At 51.2% G+C, this 19,467-nt stretch overlaps 8 protein-coding genes across 8 annotated transcripts; 4 read left to right on the forward strand and 4 right to left on the reverse strand.

Moving 5' to 3' along the window:
* Nucleotides 1-198: 198 nt before the first annotated feature.
* NFIA_029090 (uncharacterized protein) lies at nucleotides 199-492 on the forward strand (the record flags this gene model as incomplete). The annotated part of the gene is made up of 1 exon (XM_001262373.1): nucleotides 199-492. The coding sequence occupies one exon, from the start codon at nucleotides 199-201 to the stop codon at nucleotides 490-492; it is 294 nt and encodes a 97-aa protein (XP_001262374.1).
* Nucleotides 493-1,197: 705 nt separating this feature from the next.
* NFIA_029100 (histone deacetylase hosB) lies at nucleotides 1,198-4,749 on the forward strand (the record flags this gene model as incomplete). Its single annotated transcript, XM_001262374.1, has 1 exon — nucleotides 1,198-4,749. One exon carries the CDS (start codon nucleotides 1,198-1,200, stop codon nucleotides 4,747-4,749), a length of 3,552 nt encoding a protein of 1,183 aa, XP_001262375.1.
* A 566-nt stretch (nucleotides 4,750-5,315) lies between these two features.
* Nucleotides 5,316-6,254, forward strand: NFIA_029110 (AN1-type zinc finger protein; the record flags this gene model as incomplete). The annotated part of the gene is made up of 1 exon (XM_001262375.1): nucleotides 5,316-6,254. The coding sequence occupies one exon, from the start codon at nucleotides 5,316-5,318 to the stop codon at nucleotides 6,252-6,254; it is 939 nt and encodes a 312-aa protein (XP_001262376.1).
* Nucleotides 6,255-6,473: 219 nt separating this feature from the next.
* NFIA_029120 (thymidylate synthase) lies at nucleotides 6,474-7,508 on the reverse strand (the record flags this gene model as incomplete). Its single annotated transcript, XM_001262376.1, has 1 exon — nucleotides 6,474-7,508. One exon carries the CDS (start codon nucleotides 7,506-7,508, stop codon nucleotides 6,474-6,476), a length of 1,035 nt encoding a protein of 344 aa, XP_001262377.1.
* A 233-nt stretch (nucleotides 7,509-7,741) lies between these two features.
* On the reverse strand, nucleotides 7,742-9,372 carry NFIA_029130 (tRNA-ribosyltransferase family protein; the record flags this gene model as incomplete). Its single annotated transcript, XM_001262377.1, has 8 exons — nucleotides 7,742-7,928; nucleotides 7,979-8,166; nucleotides 8,221-8,298; nucleotides 8,354-8,411; nucleotides 8,461-8,781; nucleotides 8,840-8,923; nucleotides 8,980-9,230; nucleotides 9,298-9,372. 8 exons carry the CDS (start codon nucleotides 9,370-9,372, stop codon nucleotides 7,742-7,744), a joined length of 1,242 nt encoding a protein of 413 aa, XP_001262378.1.
* A 1,137-nt stretch (nucleotides 9,373-10,509) lies between these two features.
* Nucleotides 10,510-12,384, forward strand: NFIA_029140 (putative MFS transporter; the record flags this gene model as incomplete). The annotated part of the gene is made up of 9 exons (XM_001262378.1): nucleotides 10,510-10,572; nucleotides 10,604-10,766; nucleotides 10,819-10,894; nucleotides 10,947-11,028; nucleotides 11,078-11,180; nucleotides 11,237-11,640; nucleotides 11,696-11,865; nucleotides 11,924-12,008; nucleotides 12,064-12,384. The coding sequence occupies 9 exons, from the start codon at nucleotides 10,510-10,512 to the stop codon at nucleotides 12,382-12,384; spliced, it is 1,467 nt and encodes a 488-aa protein (XP_001262379.1).
* Nucleotides 12,385-13,688: 1,304 nt separating this feature from the next.
* On the reverse strand, nucleotides 13,689-14,343 carry NFIA_029150 (uncharacterized protein; the record flags this gene model as incomplete). Its single annotated transcript, XM_001262379.1, has 3 exons — nucleotides 13,689-13,876; nucleotides 14,127-14,186; nucleotides 14,286-14,343. The coding sequence occupies 3 exons, from the start codon at nucleotides 14,341-14,343 to the stop codon at nucleotides 13,689-13,691; spliced, it is 306 nt and encodes a 101-aa protein (XP_001262380.1).
* A 2,961-nt stretch (nucleotides 14,344-17,304) lies between these two features.
* NFIA_029160 (uncharacterized protein) lies at nucleotides 17,305-18,381 on the reverse strand (the record flags this gene model as incomplete). The annotated part of the gene is made up of 1 exon (XM_001262380.1): nucleotides 17,305-18,381. One exon carries the CDS (start codon nucleotides 18,379-18,381, stop codon nucleotides 17,305-17,307), a length of 1,077 nt encoding a protein of 358 aa, XP_001262381.1.
* Between the last annotated feature and the right edge of the window lie 1,086 nt (nucleotides 18,382-19,467).

The following is a 19,467-nucleotide window of genomic DNA, read 5'->3' on the forward strand; positions in this document are numbered from 1 at the left end:
CGCATCAGACCTATACAGCTGAATTCATATTGAAGACAACATCATCACTGGCGACTGGCTTGCCTCGTTGGTCTGACCTGATAACATATCGGAAGTCCGCGGAACCGACCCATCACAACTCCAATTTTCACCTGCGCGAAATCGTCACGCACCGAGACCACGAAGAGGTCATATAGTGTCCATAAACACTGAATCATCATGTGTCGGCAGTACTATACCCAGTACGCCTGGTGCCAATGCGCAGAAGACTCAGGCCAGAGTCTCTGCGCAGCTCGCAAGCGCAATGGCTGTCAGGGTGTCAGCATCGAAACGGTACATATGCAATGCTTCTGCCACCACCACGCCACTAAAGGCTTCAAGTCCGAGAAGAAGACGAAGAAGTCTGAGCGCAACTCCGAGGTTGGCTCGACGGACAGTTCACTCGAAGAGAAGACCTCAGCGTTATCGAGAAAGTGGTACCAATTCCGCGGACTGCGATCGCGAACCTTCTGACTTTGGATCTCCCCTATTCATGACGGACTTTCTGGATTGATGCCAGTCATGTTAATGCATTATGATTTGGGATCGGTGTTTTTGGGGAGCTCAAAAGAAGCTTGTGGTGTTCTGGAGGGCTGGGAATGGCGTTCCTCTTTTGGGAAAAGTGATGATATCATTGTCTCCCTCTTCTTCTATATCATTTAGATGCATATCACGATCCATAGAGCAAACCTCGAGATTCCATTGATTCAATTTTATTATATCCACAGCGCAACTTCATCTATGCGACTCGTTCGGCATGTGTTCGAAAGATCTCTTCTGTATCTCTGATCAGAACAAAATAACCACTGAACTTGACTTTTCGACCTTGAGGAATACTCTGAGTTTTCTTACGATGAAACATTCCACTGTTATCATCGTTTGATCCGCGTCATACTTAACGACAACCCAATGATAATGAAAGAAAAAGGGCGCCGAAGAAGGGGAGTGGAAGGGATCGACTGCCCCTTGGCTGGATGAGGGGGAAGAATGACGATGGCTCGTTTTTTCTCCTTGTTCCCCCCTCGCTTCTCTCCTTTCGACCTCCTATCTACTAAACTGCTTCAGATAACTGTAATACAATTCATTTGTATCTCGTCTTTCGCTCAAAAGTAACGCGTCACAGTCGCAGTTTCTGTCTCAGCATTTGATTGACGTTCAAATGCCACTTCTATTGCCATCATGGACCCCTCCATGCGCGACGAGCCTCCTCAGGCGACATTCACTGCACCACCACCACCACCACCCGCACCCAATCCCAACGATCTAACCAATAGTCTGAATCATTTGACAATTGCTTCTGCGGCCGCGACTCCTCTTCCAGCCTCTCCATCCCCATCTTCGTTACTGTCGCCTCCAGATGTCCCCGCGCGTTCTTCTGTTGATCTGGCGCATCCTGCACCGCGCCGAACTGACAGTTCCAATTCTCTAAGAGATGAACGAGATGAACGACGGAAATCCACCTCCAGCCTGAAGAAGCGATCATCGACCGCGTCGCTCCGATCTGCCCACAATAGTGCCGGCGCAAATTCGCCTCGTCCCAGTCTATCGCGACGCTCTTCATCCTCCAACTTCACGACTTCCCCCACTTCCACATCAAATATGCCGTCCAAAAGACCCCAGGAGCAAGCTGCGCCCACCGCCGCCTCTGTTGCCGCTGATTTCTTCCAACGAGAAGTCGACTTACACCAATCCACCGACCTACGTTCTAAAGTCGCGGTAATCGTTCATGACGCATGCTACGGCCATCGTTTCTCGCGGCCACGAACATCGAAGACCGCCCTAAGTTACATCGTCGAACGGCCCGAGAGGATACAAGCCTGCGTTGTGGGAATATCCGCAGCTTATGTCCTCATGGCCGGCCGCCATGCAGGGAAACGCTTTGCGCCTCATCCTGACCTAGATCTACATCAGCTCCCCGCGCCGCCGTTCCAAATCCGCAAGACGTTGCGGACTCTGCCTATCACTTCTGCGGCTGTTACTCATGTCCACGGGACCAAGTGGATGGACGAACTGAAAACCATGTGTGATGCGGCAGAATCAAGACTTGCTCTGAATGGCAAAGAGTTGGTTCGGCCGCGCAGCTCGGGAAAGGACGGCGAATCTGCCAAAAAAGCTCCGCTCAATGACGGCGACCTTTACCTTTGCTCCGAATCCTTGAATGCCTTTGAGGGTGCGCTCGGCGGAGTCTGTGAAGGCGTCGATGTCGTCTTCAACTCCAACACTACCAAAAGAGCCTTTGTTTGTATTCGGCCCCCTGGCCACCATTGCTCTACCTCTCATCCGTCCGGATTCTGCTGGATCAACAATGTACATGTGGGAATAACCTATGCTGCCATGACCCACGGCCTGACCCATGCCGCTATCCTGGACTTCGACTTGCATCATGGCGACGGTTCGCAAGATATTGCATGGGAACAGAATCAGAAAGCCGTGTCAGCGGTCTGGAATGCGGCCAATCACAAGAAAACGAGGGTTGGCTACTTCAGCTTGCATGACATAAACTCATTCCCTTGCGAATATGGTGATTTTGAGAAGGTGCGGAACGCTAGTGTGTGTATTGATAAAGCCCACGGTCAGTCGATTTGGAATATCCACTTGGAGACGTGGAAGTCCGATGCGGAGTTCTGGGAAATCTATGCCGCCAAATACACCGTACTGTTAGAGAAAGCGCGCGCTTTTCTACGTCTGCACACCGAACGCCTGCTTGATAGCGCGCCCGGCGACACTCCGCCAAAAGCGGCAATCTTCATATCCGCAGGATTTGACGCGAGTGAGTGGGAAGGTTCTGGTATGCAGAGACATCAAGTGAATGTACCGACCGAGTTCTATGCGAAGTTTACCGCGGATGTTGTGCAGATGGCTGAGGAAGAAGGGCTAGGAGTAGATGGGCGTGTCATCAGCGTCTTGGAAGGGGGCTATAGTAATCGAGCATTGACCAGCGGCGTCCTCAGTCATCTCGCAGCGCTGGGAGACACAACGACAATGTCGGCCATCGTCAACCATGAGCAGCAGGTCGGTCTGGCTTCCGAAATGTTTGATCGCTTGCATGTATCGGACAGCGACACTCCAGCTGAAGCACGGCGCATCCCATCTGACATTGGTTATGATAGTCAGTGGTGGGCGCCAACAAAACTCGACGAACTGGAGGCGCTTGTCTATCCACCTCCTTCCACAGCGCCAAAATCAAAGTCTGCTCGCACCTATTTTGCACCAACGCAATCTTTCGCTGCCAAAGTCGTTGCTGCCCCTCGGGATCGAAAGTCTACTGGCTCACAGGCGGGCTCGGATGTTGTACCCTTGCCAGAGGTAGGCTGGGCTACGGCGGCACACGAACTATCCAAAATCCTTATTCCCACCCATCGTCAAACCACAAGTTATCGTCCGGAAGAACTTAATGCGGAAGCTTCACGCATTCGGCGGGAGCGTCAGACCGCTGTGGCTGCTGCCCAGGCCGCCCAGAAGGCAGCGTCAGCAGCTTCAGCGGCACCGGAGGGAAATCGGATGCAGCTACGTACGAGAAAGGCCAAGGCTTCACTGCCTAGCAGCCCCAAGGCGGAGACCCCAAAGAAAAAGGTTACGAAGAGCACTCGGAGGACTACTATCGACCCCGGTGACCTGCCAAGTTCAACTGCTGATAGCTCGCCTGGCGTCAGGACAACTCGGAGAAAGAGCACAACGCCGATCGCTTCTAAGCCTTCGGGTACAGCCGAGTCTGGCCGAATCAATTCAAGCTCGTTAAACGTCGGGGCAAGCGAAACGCCCGGACAAGCAAGCATAGCCGTGGGTAGCTGTCCTCCGGAGTCTCCTAGCCGCAGCAGGTCGAGCACTCCATCACGGTCCGCTGCTCCCAAACGGTCCGAGGGTCCCAAGGTGCCTCCTGTACCGCGCGTGCCGTCTGGTTTTCTCTCAAAGCCAGCCACTGGCGATGATCAGAAGATTATCTCCGACCAAACACAGGCAGGAATGACGGAGAAGACGGATTCCAGACCTGCAGATTTGGACGATTTGGCAGCCGGCGTGAAGAAATTGAGCATCAAATTGAAGGTCCCTACCCCTGAAGAACACGCCGCTCGCGAGAAAGAGAGAAGAGCGACAGAGGAACGTCAAAGACGCGCTCCCAGGCCAACAACATCCAAGACGCCGAGATCCTCCAAGAAAACCTCAAGCGTCACCGCGACCGCGCATACTTCGACTGCCAGACGAACTTCTCACCCGTCGCCGAGTTCTAGCATCTCTCAGATGCCTTCTGGTCCAAATATAGCCAACTCCGACAGGAACATGATTCGGATGAAGCAAGAGAGCCCAGAAAACGCACCAGATGAGCTTGTTGTCTCGTCTCCTGATCCGCTGGCTGAAAATAAAATGCCGCTCTTGAGCAACGTCACTATTGATCGCCCTCGCTGGGAAAGACCCAAGGATGTGTCAGTATCTGGTTCTACCTCGACGCAGGAGCCTCCTTCTGGGACAGCAACCCCGTCCTCGTTGGCTTCAGAATCCCTCCCCGCTCGATATACGGTATACTCACCCCCAACAACCGCGCGTCAGACAATGAATGGACTTCCCGTTTTTACGTCCAGCGGACCTATTCCTTTTGCGGCGGCAAGCACCGTCCTTGGGGGGAAGCAGACTCTGGCCATGCAGCAGCCAAACCTTTTCAACCACAGTGATAATGCAGGGACTGGTCATCCAGATCTTATGCATGATCAAAACAATAAACCCGAACAACCCTGATTCATTTCGATCTTTGAATGCCTTTCCTTCTGTTCCCGCCCCTGACTTCATGCGCCAACTTTGCCTTCTTTCATGTTATCCAATATGTTCTTCTTTTGTCGATTTAGTCCGTCATGTTTGAATATACCCCTGAGTTGTACGGAGTTCGTTAGTTTGGCTCTTAACCAGCCTTGTCTCTTCACCGTGATGCTAAGAATGCCTCATAAGTATGGTTTGAATTTAACAGATTATCTTCTTTATGTATCATTATCAAGTCAAGTACCTGTGTCGGCGTCTACAGAGAGGTATCCGTACAGAAGATGTGCTTTGCTTATCTCCGATCTCCGGATCAGATAATCAGCGCCACAGCCACATTGGAACCTTCTTCTCCGCTTGCTACGCCTCATTTAACTAGTCGTGCTGAGACTGCTGAGTCAGGCACTCCTCTCCGCATGTTGCCAGTGGCTTCTAGCGCCATCTCTTGTTGCGCATTATTCATCCTTTCTCTCTATATTCAGATATAATCAAGACGCCCTCGTTGTTCTTTTTCCGTTCATTTAATTCTGCTTTGAAAGGTGATTCCCACCATGTCACCCGTAACCGTCTCCAAAGGCCGGACACCCAGCCCGAACGCCCAAGAATCCTTCACGCAAATGGCCGATAAGGACCTAGAGTCCATCGGCCGACACTGCCAATTCGAATACTGCCACCAACTCGACTTCCTCCCTTTCCGCTGTGAATCCTGCCGCGGAACCTTCTGCCTCGACCACCGCACCGAAACCGCCCACCGCTGCCCCAAAGCCGGCGAATGGGCCCGCCGCCGCAACGGAAACCAGAACACCAGCACCGCGAGCCTTCCCACGCAGAAACCCACAATCTACAACTCAGACCAATGCGCCCATCTCGACTGCAAGACACTCATCAACACGCTGAAAGATCCCGGCGTGCGCTGCCCAAACTGTAATAGACAGTATTGTCTGCGCCACCGGCTCCGGGAAGAGCACGAGTGCGCGAAGATCGCGCCGCTTGGCGCTCGGGCAGGCAACCAGGGCCCAAGCAATGCCGAGACGATCCGCTCGATGTTCGCGCGGGTGCGCACATGGGGAAAAGACAAGGGACAGGCGCTGGCGCCGAAGCCCAAGGCCAATAGCGCGGCTGCGCGGATTTCGGAGCTGAATGCACTCAAGAAGGCAGCCAAGGGCGATGCCAGCGTCCCCGCTGACAAGCGGCTGTATCTGCATGTGGTTGGGACGGCGGATGCGCAGGCGCAGAAGGCGGAGCCGCCTTCGGGGGACTTTTGGTTCGATTCGAGGTGGAAGGTTGGGCGGGTGCTGGATGATGCGGCGCGGAGGTTGCGGATTGAGAATGTGAATAATCGGGCCGGGGAGGAGGAGCGGTTGCGGATCTTCCATGTGGATTCGGGGGAGTTTTTGGAGTTCTCGGAGACGATCGGGGGTGGGAAGGTGAAGCAGGGTCATACTATTGTCTTGTTGAGAGGGGCGGGAGTTATTCTGGGGAAGTCGTGAGGAGTGATCCGCTGCGTTTTTCTTTCCTCTGGATATTCTGCCATCTGGAACTGCATATTTAGCATATGATACACCAAGAGCGTTTTGGATACCTTTTTACATATTTCCCTGAGCTCCGACTATTAGATCGTTCTTAATGCATGCACAGAGGTGCCTTTATTGAAATCAAGAATCTAATATAAGAAATGCTGGTATCAACTGTATAAAACCTGTACGAGGTCAAACGCTCATGTTCATCTTGATAGCCTTGTGAGGCTGGTATCCAACGACTTCAAACTCCTCCTCCTTCCAACCATCCACAACTCCACTACCACGATCATCACGCTTGATGCGCAGTTCCGGAAACTCTGTAGGCTCCCGCTTAAGCTGCTCATTCAGCGCGTCGACATGGTCCAGATACACGTGTGCATCACCCATGGTATGAATCAGAGTGCCGGGGTTCAGATCCGTCACATGGGCCAGTATATGCGTCAGCAGCGCATACGACGCAATGTTGAACGGCACTCCGAGACCCATATCGCACGAACGTTGATACAGCAGACACGATAGACTTCCCTTGTTGTCCAGCCCATTCGGATACGAGACATAGAACTGCGCAAACATATGACAAGGCGGGAGCGCCATCTTCTTCAGATCCGCCGGGTTCCACGCACTCATGATAATACGGCGGTCAAAGGGCGTTTCTTTCAGCTTGCGCACGACCTCCGCGAGCTGGTCGACGCCCTGGCCCGTGTAATCCGTCTTGGCGTCGATGTACTCCGCCCCGAAATGCCGCCACTGGAATCCATACACAGGGCCTAGATCGCCGACCTCGCGGTGTCCGAGCCCGACTTTGTCCAGGAACTCGCGGCTGCCGTTACCGTCCCAGATTTTGATGCCTGCTTCCGAGAGAGGGATGGAGGAGGTGCATCCGGAGATGAACCAGAGGAGCTCGGCGATGACGGCGCGCAGGAAAACGCGTTTGGTGGTGAGGAGGGGGAGGACGGGGATCGGGTCCGAGGAGGGTGTTGCGCCAGGCTTGGAGAGCGAGAAGCGTAGTTGCGGTGGTGCGAAGATCGAGCGAGTGCCTGTCCCTGTGCGGTCGGGACGATGCTCGCCTTCGGAGAGGATGGTGCGGATGAGGTTGAGGTATTGATGTTCCTCGTGTGCGGGGTTATGAGGAGGACTCGGTGTGCCAGTTTGGCTGGGGGTATCTTGCAGCATCACGGCTGCCGGCGACATGATGCTTGTTTGCTTCTTGGATTGAATTGTCATGGTGATTGAGATGTTTCGTCGGTATTGCTTGTGGAGGACTTTTTGAGTAACGCGTGAACGCGACGCGCGAGATCACGTGGTGATAAGCAGATTACCAGGCTAAAATTACATTCGATTCCTAAGTCGGCAATATTACTCTAGAGGTCTGGCAGTTGTACCAGGGTGTTGAATGATGCTCGACACCCGTCTTGAGATTATGTGATGTAGATAAAGACGCTCTAACGGCAAGCATGCTAGTCTGCCAGCAGATCAACACCAACACCACGCAGCGCAGTGACAGCCCACTCAGGGAATTTCGCTTTATCCCCATACAGATTGTCGAAAAACTCGCGCAGAAATGCTGGATATCGATCTTCCAAAATGGCTTGGCGAGCGGATCCCATCAGGGAAAGCAAGTAGTGAACATTATGAATGGTGAGCCTGTTGAGAAATTAGCAATAGCATCCCTCGAACGTGAAGGGAAGTCTCACAGATGAGCTCCAACCGTCTCTTTGGCAGCCAGGTGGTGGAGATACGCTCGCGTAATCCCCAAGCCGCCTTGATCTCTGGGCCGGCAACAAGAACAGCTGCACCCTTCTTGTATAGGTCGGAAGTCCTCGGCAAACGACTTATGGCGTAGGTTCAGGTTGCCAGAAGGAACCACAGCATTTCCGAATCGCTATCAATGGTCAGTCGAATTTGCGTTCAAAAGATTCCGTGCGGTTATCCTTACGGCTGTTCTCGTCGGCCACACACAATCGAACATGTCCGCACCGAGGGCAACTGCTACAACCAGATCTTCCGGATAACCCTGAGCAGCGTCAATAAAAGAGACTGCCAACCGGAGGGGCAAAGCTAATACTTACCACTCCCATCACGTATCGGGGTTTGTGCTCTGGAAGGAGTCCAGTGCACGTATCCACCCTATAACTGTCAGCCGATGTAGTCCGTACGCATTTACGCCAACACATACACTTTACAAAACTCCTCCTTTGCTTCACCACCCGATAGACCTCCAATGGCAATACCCGGTGTATCTCGCGCAACCATTTCAGCGCAGCACTGCTTCCGTAGCTCCAGGTCTAGACCGCCTTGGATGATACAGAATAGGTTCTGTCTCTCGGGATACTTGTGCGCATCGATACAGCGGTCTAGCCACCGAACGGACCGTTCCATGGCCTCGTGAATTCTGGCATGATCGGGAGAGGTAGTCGCAATGACGTCGTCTAGCTGCATGATGATATCCGAGCCGATCGAGTTCTGCAAAGAAATTGAATGTTCTGGTGTGAGTAGCCTAGAATGACCCTGGTTAGTGGGATTCGTTGAGACTTCGAATCGGCAAGGACACACACATCGGGGTTCCATCGTGGGGACTGAGGAATCGGACACCTTCCTCGGTGACCTTTGCGAGCTTCAGTAGAGAAACCATCTGAAAACTACATTGCAGGCGTCAGTGTCAGCCCAGGCCGAGGAAAACACAGACATAGCTCACCCCCCGCTATCTGTCAGGATATTCCGATCCCATCCTTGCATCTTATGCGCCCCGCCCACTTGGTCTAGAACCTCCTGCCCCGGTTTCAGGCCCAGATGGTATGTATTATTCAAGCACAGCATGCAGCCTGTTTGCTTCAGCTGGTCATACGTGAGTCCCTTGAGCGACGCCTGTGTCGCAACCGGCATAAAGATGGGAAGCGGGACGGAGCCATGAGGGAGATGGAGGGTGCTCGCGCGCGCTTTGGTTGTCTATGTTTGGTCCCGATTAGCTCAAAATTGAGATATACCAGAAAAAATAACGGGTAAGAAAACTTACTGAGCACTTTTTATGTAGGTCGAAAGTCAATGCAGATGGCATCTTTCGGCGCGGAGGGGTAGCTTCTGTCGCCATGTTTGCAATCTGGGAAGTGTGCAGAGCTGGATTGGAGTATAGTTTTGCCAAAGTACGACTGTTTATACTTCTTAGAATGTTATGGGAGAAATGAATGCTTGAATATAATGCAGGACATTTCATTGAGAGAGGAAGGGTAGACAATTGACGCACAACAGCAGACAAATGCAACAAAATCACGATTCAATCATTATCGATAGATAAAGATTGGCGCTAACCCAACTGGGCAAACTTCGAAGCTTTTCCCTTGACCAATTAGATTGATGCTTGCTTTCTCGCATACCTCTCTGTTCGGAAAGATACAGTGGGATTCTGTATTATGTTTTCTCAGCCAGAGTCCAAAGATAGAAGAATTGACAAGGAAACAATTCTTCTTCATGATACGCCGACTCGAGAGCTATGCTTGTCCAAGGTTGTCTACCGCACTATGTAGATGTCGAGCCCTCTGGCGCCAACTGGTGAGTCTGTGCAACTGACAAGGTCCAAATTATCCTAATAGAGTAGAAAGAGAAAAGACTGATAAACAAAGCGACTGAGAGTGGCCTCTAGTGATCTGGGTTGTGTATCCCACATGATCTTGAAAAAGGGCCCCTGACGTGGCCCAATTGACCACACACTTCAAGCGAATCGAGTCAGTACCAAAGGGTAATACCCTGCCTGCATCTTCATAGTGACCACCTGCGCTGTAGGGACGGCCAAGTCGAGAGATTGCGAGAGATCAGTCGCGTTCCAACAAAAGCATCACATCGCTTCCAAGCTCAGTTGCAATGCTAGGCTGACACGACTTCATCTTCCTTTCCTGGCTGCAATATTGTCCGCTCTGCCAACGGCAATGCCGAGACACACCGGCCGATCCAAGGCCTTTCCGGTAATGACAGCAACCAATCACTGACACTGTATCTATTACCTGCCTAAAAGGTGGTTAACCATCTTCGGTGATGACTGTCGGAGGTTCACCGACATCGTGGAATCATATTTTCTTCAGAACGGAGTTACCCCAGTCAGCGGAGCCCGCTTGTGCGGGGGAGCTCCAACAGGTGCTGACACACCCAAGACTATAAATACGCTCAAAAGAAGAATTGCTTCTCAAAAGCTTGTTCATTTCTACCCGCGGCTTTTCGTTGTCTACCCGCGAAAATGAGCGAGCCGAAGCCCCACCCCAGCGTGGAAGATGCTCGCGATGTTGAGATTGCGTCTGAAGTATGCGGAGTGAATACGAATTCGAGTGTAGCTGTCATTGCTGATTGTTAACCACAAGGACATCGACGAGCAGCATTCTGATGCATCATACCGCAGTCCTCAGGAGAAAGCACTGGTCTGGAAACAAGACTTACGCATTGTTCCTCTATGTGCAGCGATCTATCTTCTCTGCTATCTGGATAGATCTAACATTGGTAAGCATAGAACCAACTCTTGCTCAGCCAGTCCTCATCCTGCTCGGCATAGGAAATGCAAAGATCCTCAACCAAGATACGCACAATGACCTCCTGTCCGAGACTAAGATGACCTCGTATCAATACACGTAGGTTTGTCCGAATAGTGGACGCTAATTCGTAGGTACTGACGTGTGCTAGGATTGCGCTTATGGTGTTCCTCATCGCTTATGCGCTGTTCGAAGTCCCTTCGAACTACTTCCTGAAGAAGCTTAGGCCGAGTGTATGCCATGAGAATCTTGCGTTAGAAATCAGAGACTTATGAAATCTAGAGATGGATTGCGTTTCTGATGCTGTCATGGGGCGCGTGCACAATGGGCTTGGGAGGAACCCATAATTTCGCTCAAGTCACCGGCCTCCGTTTCCTTCTAGGAGGTATACCCCCTCCTGAGACCAAGGATTAGTTTTACGGAATGACTGACACCCGTTAGTAATGGAAGCGGGGCTCTTCCCTGGCCTGGTCTACTACCTGACCTTCTGGTATCGACACTCCGAGCGCTCCATTCGCGTGGCCTTGATTCTCGCATCAGCTACCTTAGCCGGTGCCTTTGGCGGTGCAATTGCATACGGCGTGGGCCACATGAATCAGGTCCATGGACTATCTGCATGGCGATGGCTATTCATCATCGAGGGAGCACCCTCGTGCGCTTCAGCCGTTTTAGTCTGGATTTTCCTTCCTGATTATCCCGAATCAGCTCGTTGGCTCACACGAGAAGAGAAAGACCTCGCCGCTCAACGGCTGCGAACCGAAGGCTCCAAAGGAGAAGCCGAAGCCATGACTTGGGAGGATGCCAAAGCTGTGCTAACAGACTGGCGTCTCTACGCACACTATGCCGTCCGTTGCCTGTTCTTAGCGTGCTACTGTTCCCACAACTAATGCCTCTTAACAGGTCTATTTCGGCATATCCGCCCCGTTTTCCAGTCTTTCTCTCTTTACGCCCGCAATCACCAGCGGGCTCGGGTATACCAACCTACGCGCGCAGCTCATGACAGTGCCCCCATGGGCGGTAGCCTATGTCGTGACAACAGCCGCAGCCTGGTCCGCCGATCATTTCAACAGGTACGAGCCCTCGCCTCAGCACCATGCCTCACAACACACACTAACAATGTACCATCAGCCGTGGCCTGCATTCCGCCCTCTTCGCCTTCATTGGCGCTATGGGCTTCCTAGCGTCCGCTGTCCTCCCACCAGACGCTTACTTAGTACCTCCCCCAGCTTCCTTCCCTACAAGAAATCCACTAACGTTAGTGCCATTAGCACCGCTACGGCTGCCTCATCGTCGCCACAAGCGGCGCCTTCGCCTGCATCCCCCCGCTCCTAGGCTGGCTCTCTTCCAACCTCCGCTCCACAGCCGGCACGGGGCTAGCAATAGCCCTGAACGTCTCCTTCGGCGCCCCGGGCCAAATCGTCGGCGTGTGGATTTACAAAGCCAACGAAGCGAAGAAGGGCTACCCGACGGGCCACTGGACCAACGCGGGGTTACTCCTGTTTGTTTGTGCGGGGTGCATCATGCTGCGATGTTATTACGGGTGGTTGAACCGTAGAGACACAGCAAGCGGGAGAAGATTTGCATATTGATGGAAGTTGGAACGGGGTTCATGGTGATCTTATTTCCCCTCCCGTCTTTTCCTAGACAGTTTTGGCGAAAATATCATCTGCGACCTTGTAATCAAGCAAACGCCACGCGGAGACGAAAGAGAAGAATAAACCCATAATGTTCGTAGCCGAGGCTGGCCATGACCAGTTGGCGCACAAGTGGAATAGACTTATCCGGTCAGCACGTGGACGCCGAACGCTCAGCCGGAAAATTAAGGTTAAGCTCAAGATGTGACATGGTGCAACCAAGGATACGGAACGCTGTAACCGTACTTTATTTAACACCGCGATTTCCCGCTGGACAACGAACCCGCACTATTAGTGCATAAAATAGCCCTTCTAGAGCCGTCACCAAGTCCCCAACGGACGTTGAAAGTTCAAGAAGGTGGGGCAACCCTGGGACACAAAGTTGATGGGATAAACAGAAAAAGGGAGTCCTACTGTCTATTTTGATGGCCCAGGACTGGCACGTGGCAAAGAAACGAGACCATTTTTTCCTAGTTGGTCGATTCGCACGAGCAAGAATTGTAATCCCTAGCCCGTTTAGTACCAGTGGGATCCAATTCGCGTACACAAGGAGCAAATTGCAGGACCTGTCTAGGTATGACTGTCACAAGAAACATACACAGGCGCTGGAATCACCAAAAAGGTCAAAGATTTTGACATCAAGAATCCAAAATGCACGCAATGAAACGAAATTCGAATATCGGAATTGTCCATCACTGTTCTGTCGTCATAATATCGTAACAAGGTCTCAGTAGTGCGAGTGCCTTGCGAAACTGAAAGGAAATAAAGGAGAATTGTACAGAAGGTCGATAAGTCGAACAAAAGAGAATAACCGGGCCGCTTGTAATAGAGAGTGTAAAACGAAAAGAGCCGAGCAAATATGGCAGGGGCTGGTGTTCTGTAGTCCTGTAGAAAGAAGTTGCGGCGAGCGGTAACCGGGAAATGTTCGTTTTCCGATTGTCCACCCACTCCAGCATCGTAGTCATCGATGTGTTGCAGTGCTTGTTGCAGCAGGATATTGCACAAAGAAGAATGTCGACAGCCGAGAATGTTGTACATAACGTCTGCGGAACCCGAAGAGTCGGGCATCAAGTCGTCGTACGCGGTAATAGGGGCCACAAAGGAAAAAGCAAAAAAGAGAAAAAAAATCGGAGGGGAGAAAGGCAGGGTATCGATCCAGCCCAAGCAAACGAGACAGAGAAATGAAAGTAGTTCTCAACCGTGTCGAACCCATCGAATCCCATCCTATCATAGCCGTATTTCCGTATTTGCTCGTCTGCCTACGGCCACACCTTTCCGGGAAGAGTTTCGCTGCGAGCTTGCGGTTGCTGTTGGGAGGTCAGGAACGTGAGAGCTACCTCCGCAGCGTCATGTTTGGCGTTAATTGTGAAGTTCCCATCGTACCAGTACCGCGCAAAAAATGATCGACCTTGTACCTCCACGCTGGAGCTCCAAGCTGTCCGACCTCCTGTTTGAAGACATAAAGCCGTTAGCACTTGGTACAACAAGCTGTCAGGTCTAAAAGTCGGTGAAGGAAAATTTACTCCCAATCCATGATGCCGCGACATACAGGGCACCATTCAGTTCACCTAAGGGTAGATTTCCAGGAAGAGGAGTGGACGGAGAAGATGCAACGCAAAGGAAGAATATACTCTCGATCAGGATCTGTGAAAGGGGAAGAAAAAAAGGAATGGAGAGAGGCGAAGGGGTTCAGTTACCTCGACGATCGGAGAACAATGTGTACATCGGGGTTCGAAGGCCTGCAGTTTTGCAATGCTCTGAAGGAAGATACAGTCTGGAATTAGTCCCTCGAATGATAAACCCATACGGCACATTGACGATTCCTTCAAGAAAAATGTAGTTCAAGTGGGGCATACTCTCAAGTTTCTCTATCCATTCAACCTTCCGACCAACATTTCCTTGTGTCGAGGCCATGTTGAAGTGGTTTGCTTGTCCAAAATATAATACGATTCTTCGCGATATCGTGGTCCCTTACCAGCCACAATAATGAGTGCTGAAATTGAAGGAGTTTAAAGGGTAAAGAAGATTTGAGTATATCAAGAGCCAACGACCCCTCCGCAGAACTTCTGCCCAAGAAGAGGCAAGCAAGTGCCAACTGGAATGCGGACGGTTTCTGGAAGGCGAAAATGAATAAAAAAAGAAGATCCTCAAGGAACAGGATCAATCGAGCCAAGAGTCTTTTGTGTTCGCTTTTGATAAGACAATAATACCTCTTTTGAATTTTCTCTTTCCCACTCAAATAGCCCTGATGGACATGGGAAGCGGGGGGTCATATAAACTGTGGGCCATGCTTGACCCCAAATCGTTTTTTTTTTTTATTTCCCTGTGCAAGAAAGACTGTTTTGGCGTGACAAACACGGAGCCTAACCATGAAACCTAACAGTCGGGCTTATGCATGTCGCTGGGGACAAGCTACAGCGCCAGCAAATTCTCCCCCCTCCCTGGTCCTCCAGTCAAAAGGCCGCCAGTTGGATGGAGAACATGCGGATCATTTTGAGGCTGCAATGCTGGAACGGCCCGGCGCACGCCGACTGAGAATGCACCCTGAAGAAACGCCAATTACCAAGAAAAAGGTGCGACGGAGCTCCACCGAGAACCAGATCCATTTGATGGCAAGCATCGGATGGCGCAGAGGCAAAAGGAACTGCTGTCGTACAAGGATGCAAGTCCACAGACCCGAAGCCTTGAACAACAGACATGTCGTCTCCTTTCTCTTGCCTTGTCACATCCTCTCTCCCCTTTCCTTCCGTTGATTCCAGCAAACATTGCTTCTCATCGGGTATGAAGAATCTAGACACCTCATGGACGCTTCTCCAAGGACAAGAAAGGCGGAAGCCCCTCCTTCTGGAATGACCACATAGTGGAGGGGTGTGGTCCAGTTGCCCAAAAGCGGAGAGGGCCCCATAGGAGCAGAAGCGACGAATTGAAGTCAGGATTTGCTCGCACCAGCCAGTAAGGCCCCTGTAAAGATCGAAAGCGGGCCCAGAGACCACAATGCCAGCTCATCAATGATTCAATTATGAATCTGGACCGAGGACTTTTAAAAACACAACGTTCCTGTCAGCCCTGGAAAACGAATGGTCAGAAAACCAGGCCGCTCTGCATGAACAGATGCCATGGGGCCATGGGGTTGCAGACAGGTAAGAAGCGACAGCAAGCAGAAGAAGACAAGGGTGCTGGAGATATCCCGGTAGGGACCTCAACTCAAAAGGCAACACCAGATGAAACAGCCAGCTCGTGCGGTTAAAGCAAACCTTTTGCATGGAGCACAGCTTTGCCAGCGAAGAGAGACGTCTATTAGGCTCAAAGTTGACCCAAACCGTCTGCCGAAAAGGAACCATCATGATTCGTTGCTTTCTTCTGGCACTGTGTTGGGCATACATACGTGCGTCTTCACGTTGTTCAACACGGTCATCTACAGAACAACAATAAATCACAGCGACAGCAAGAGACGAAGCGATGTGGATGGAAAAGTCTCGCGGACCACAGAGTTATAGATCACCTGCATCAGACGCTATATGCCCTCATCTATCATAGCACCGGGGAAAGTTGAATCGTTTCCACACGAGCTCATTGAAGGCCCATCAAGCCCTTTGATTCGATGGAATAAAAAGGGACATTGACGAGCCTCGATCTGCCCCGCATCGCCCGCAGGACAAGCTTAATTGGTATATGACCATAGCTGGAAGAGCTCTCGGCTGTTATCTCGAGCATTTTTGCCAATAGAGACAAGGGGAGAACGGGCAAATGGGAAAAGGAATGGAAATTAAAAAAAATGACTTCCTTTAAGTTGCGGGATAAAGTCTGGTCCAATCATTCCAGCCTTCTGTAGAAGTAAGTACCTTACCAGGCCAAGGTTCCTTACATTGTAAGGGTAGGTAGGTAGTAAGGAGAAGATAGTGAGCTTTCGGAACATCAATCCCAGGATTTTCTTCCTCTTCCCTCCCCTCCTTCCCCCTTTTTCGTCTGGCTCCTCATTTCCACTCATTCTAAGCAAACCATTCGCGCTTCGTCTTGATCTTAAGCGCTGGACTGGCCCACCAGGGAGTCGCTACTCGCTAGCGAGGCAGTCGGCTACCATGAACCATGGTTCCTGTACGTTGCTAATGACTCGGTTCAACGCGAAATAATCGAAGATCTTTTATGCACCCATCATTTCCCTATCACACTTCAGACAGACTCTGGAAGCGCTATCCCAAAAATAACCATGCAATCATATACACGTTGGTCATACTTCCAAAAAAAGAAATGAAAGGAGGTCATCCGACCCAGAGTCGACCGACAAGTGTCAACACAGCGATAACTAGAGGCCGCAGAGTTCCTGTTACACATTCGAGAGACAACGACAACAACAACTAACAAGCAAGTCTAGCTGGGATCCGCGTCGCCAGCGAACCAGATACACAGACATGCACGGGATCCAGCCTGAAAATGACCGTCAGCAAAATCAGGCATCATTATCCAGATTCATCAATGTTGTGAAAATTCTGGTAGTTGGGTTCGCGCCACTGCACGTCGACATCACGATAGCAGTGCGCAGTGCTCGCTAACGTACGAGTCAGACCACAGTGGCGACGGATTGACCCAACTTTCTTCGCGCGTCGTCATCATATCCATTAGAATCAGGCGGATCCCCGCCGGTGAAACACTTCTTCAATAAGTCGCATAGGCCCCATCAACTCAATGCTTTTTGTGAAAGACGATTTAGCCGGATGACTGGGGTCCGTATGATGTTTCGAGTGCCATCGCTGTCGGATACAGTCATCAACTAGAACAATCAATCCTGTGGCTACGATCACACTGCAAGACGATCAGTATCGTGTCCATGTGAGGCGGAACTTGTTCTTGTCTTTGGGAGGGGGAGGGGGGCCCAGCTTACTCGGCAACCTCATGCATTTTCTCGTACACCGATGAATCGCTAATCCACATTGAGGACGGGGGAACCCAACCACCCTTGCCCTCCTCCTCGACAGCTTCCACTGGCGTGAGGATTTCGGGCACAATGTGAGCGATCGTCTTGGACGTCCGCGTGTTGATGAGGTGGTAGGACACTTCCCGCAAATCTCCTTCTTTCCTGCACTCTTTCTTCCATTGGTATTTCGTGGACCAATACTCAAACTCGTACCGCTTGCGTATCCCTGCGCCTCGCCTCTTGACCTCCGCATGCGCATAATTAGAAAACTCTAACACCGTTGTATCTGCGAGAGCGACTGGGCGACTGGGACACTCCTTGGCATCTGCTGTTGCATCATCCAAATTCGCATCTTCCTGCTTGATCGAGTGATATCCCGAGTCGTGGCGCTTATGTTCGGCGCCAGCTATCGATCCATTCCCACTCGACCCAGGCCGCAAGCTTGCCAACACACTGCTCCAGGAGCGCCGGAGGATGGGCCTCTTGTCGATACTGGACGATCTGGGCCTCCTTTCCGAGCGACAGATCTCACGACCAGACTCCCGACAGTAGCGCCGAAATGAGAACTTTCTCGAGAACAAGTCATACATGCGGAGATGAAAGAGGATTACATCTTGTTGATAGCCGCCCCTTCGAGGCACTAGAGTGTCGATCCGTAGATTCATATTACCATCTAGTGTGGAATCATCGTGCCGAATCAGTAGCCGTCGGGATGAGGGGAATAGCTCTGCAAAGGTGGTTGGGTTGGAAGGGATCGCGTCAGTGGCATAGATCTCCGGCTTTCGGTCGATAACCTCATATTGCGGGTCTTCTGGTAACTCGTCGGTCGATGGAATCGTGGATGCATACGTTGATGTAGAATCCCTAGGGTCCATTGTGAAGCGATCCGTTTCTGGCCGTCGCTTAGATGTGGGCCGATAGCTGTAGACCGTAGGGGCCGTGCTTTTCGACCGATCCGAGGCTTCGCTGTCGGTCGAACTAGAGCTGCCTCCTGTTCGGGCACAACGATCTTGACACGATAATGCACTGTAAGATTCCATGATGTCTTTGAATGCGATAGTGCGAAAAAAAGATGCGTCGGGGTTCTGCAATGTCAGTCCCGGCAAGCGAAGTGCAGCAGAGGTGTTTTTGTTCAAAGGCCTCCAACAGGCAGGTATCAAAGGTACCAGATAATAATAATCCCAAAAAGCAAAAAAAACAAAAAAAAAAAGACGATGGTACAAAATAGGTAGGGATAGAATATATATAAATAAGTGTTATGCAAATCAGATCACAATATCCTTTCACTTCTTATGGAACAGTCGCCCAGCCCAGGTTTTCGTGTATGACACAGCATCCAGTCGGATACGCTCATGAGGTGAGATGAGGCGAGGTAAGAAAATCCCAGCAGCTGAAACCAGACGAAAAGTAAGGATACTTCAGTCATACGATGGGGTGTTCAGATGCAAAGCCTCTTTCGCGTCTAAAGGGCTTAGAGAGTATGTTATAGGGCACGATCCCGAGGGATGGAGGGGCTTAAGGGAATGTGAAAGGAGGCCCGAGGGAGCGGTAGATAGCAGATGACGCCAGGAGTATTGGGAAGGGAGGCAGGCCAGGAGCCCGAACAAGGACAGTAACTGGTAGTATTGGCTGAAGAGGAAGAAGGAGAAGGCACTAGCTGGTAATAGTAATTTCTAGGGATTGAATAATCCAAGATCAGAAGAATAGATCAGGATAATCCAGCGTGGCGCAGGATTGTTTTGGCGGTATCAAGGTAGTAGCCGTGTTGGTTGTGTTGGAGGGCAACGAGGGAGAATGAGAGGAACGCATCAAGGAATGAACAACAATGATGAAGGGCTATGGAGAAGAAGGGAGCCACGTCAATCCAGTCCGGTCAGCGTTTATGGCTCAGCTTCGAGGCGTCCATAGTTCGGTCCCATTTGTGATATTCTTGTGATCTCCTGTCGCGGGTGATTACTTCGGAAGAGAAAAGACAGAATTGGAATATTTCATTCGTTCATCAACCCCACGACAGTATGGGGGCCTAAATCTAATCTGTTAATGTGATGCTCGAGGCTCAGCCATCTGATACTTCAAGTACAGCCTCGATCTATCCTCCTTAGGGTCTATTTAGGTTTTTTTTTACG

This window comes from Aspergillus fischeri, genomic scaffold, assembly GCF_000149645.3.
Source record: "Aspergillus fischeri NRRL 181 1099437636261 genomic scaffold, whole genome shotgun sequence".
Lineage (NCBI taxonomy): Eukaryota > Fungi > Ascomycota > Eurotiomycetes > Eurotiales > Aspergillaceae > Aspergillus > Aspergillus fischeri.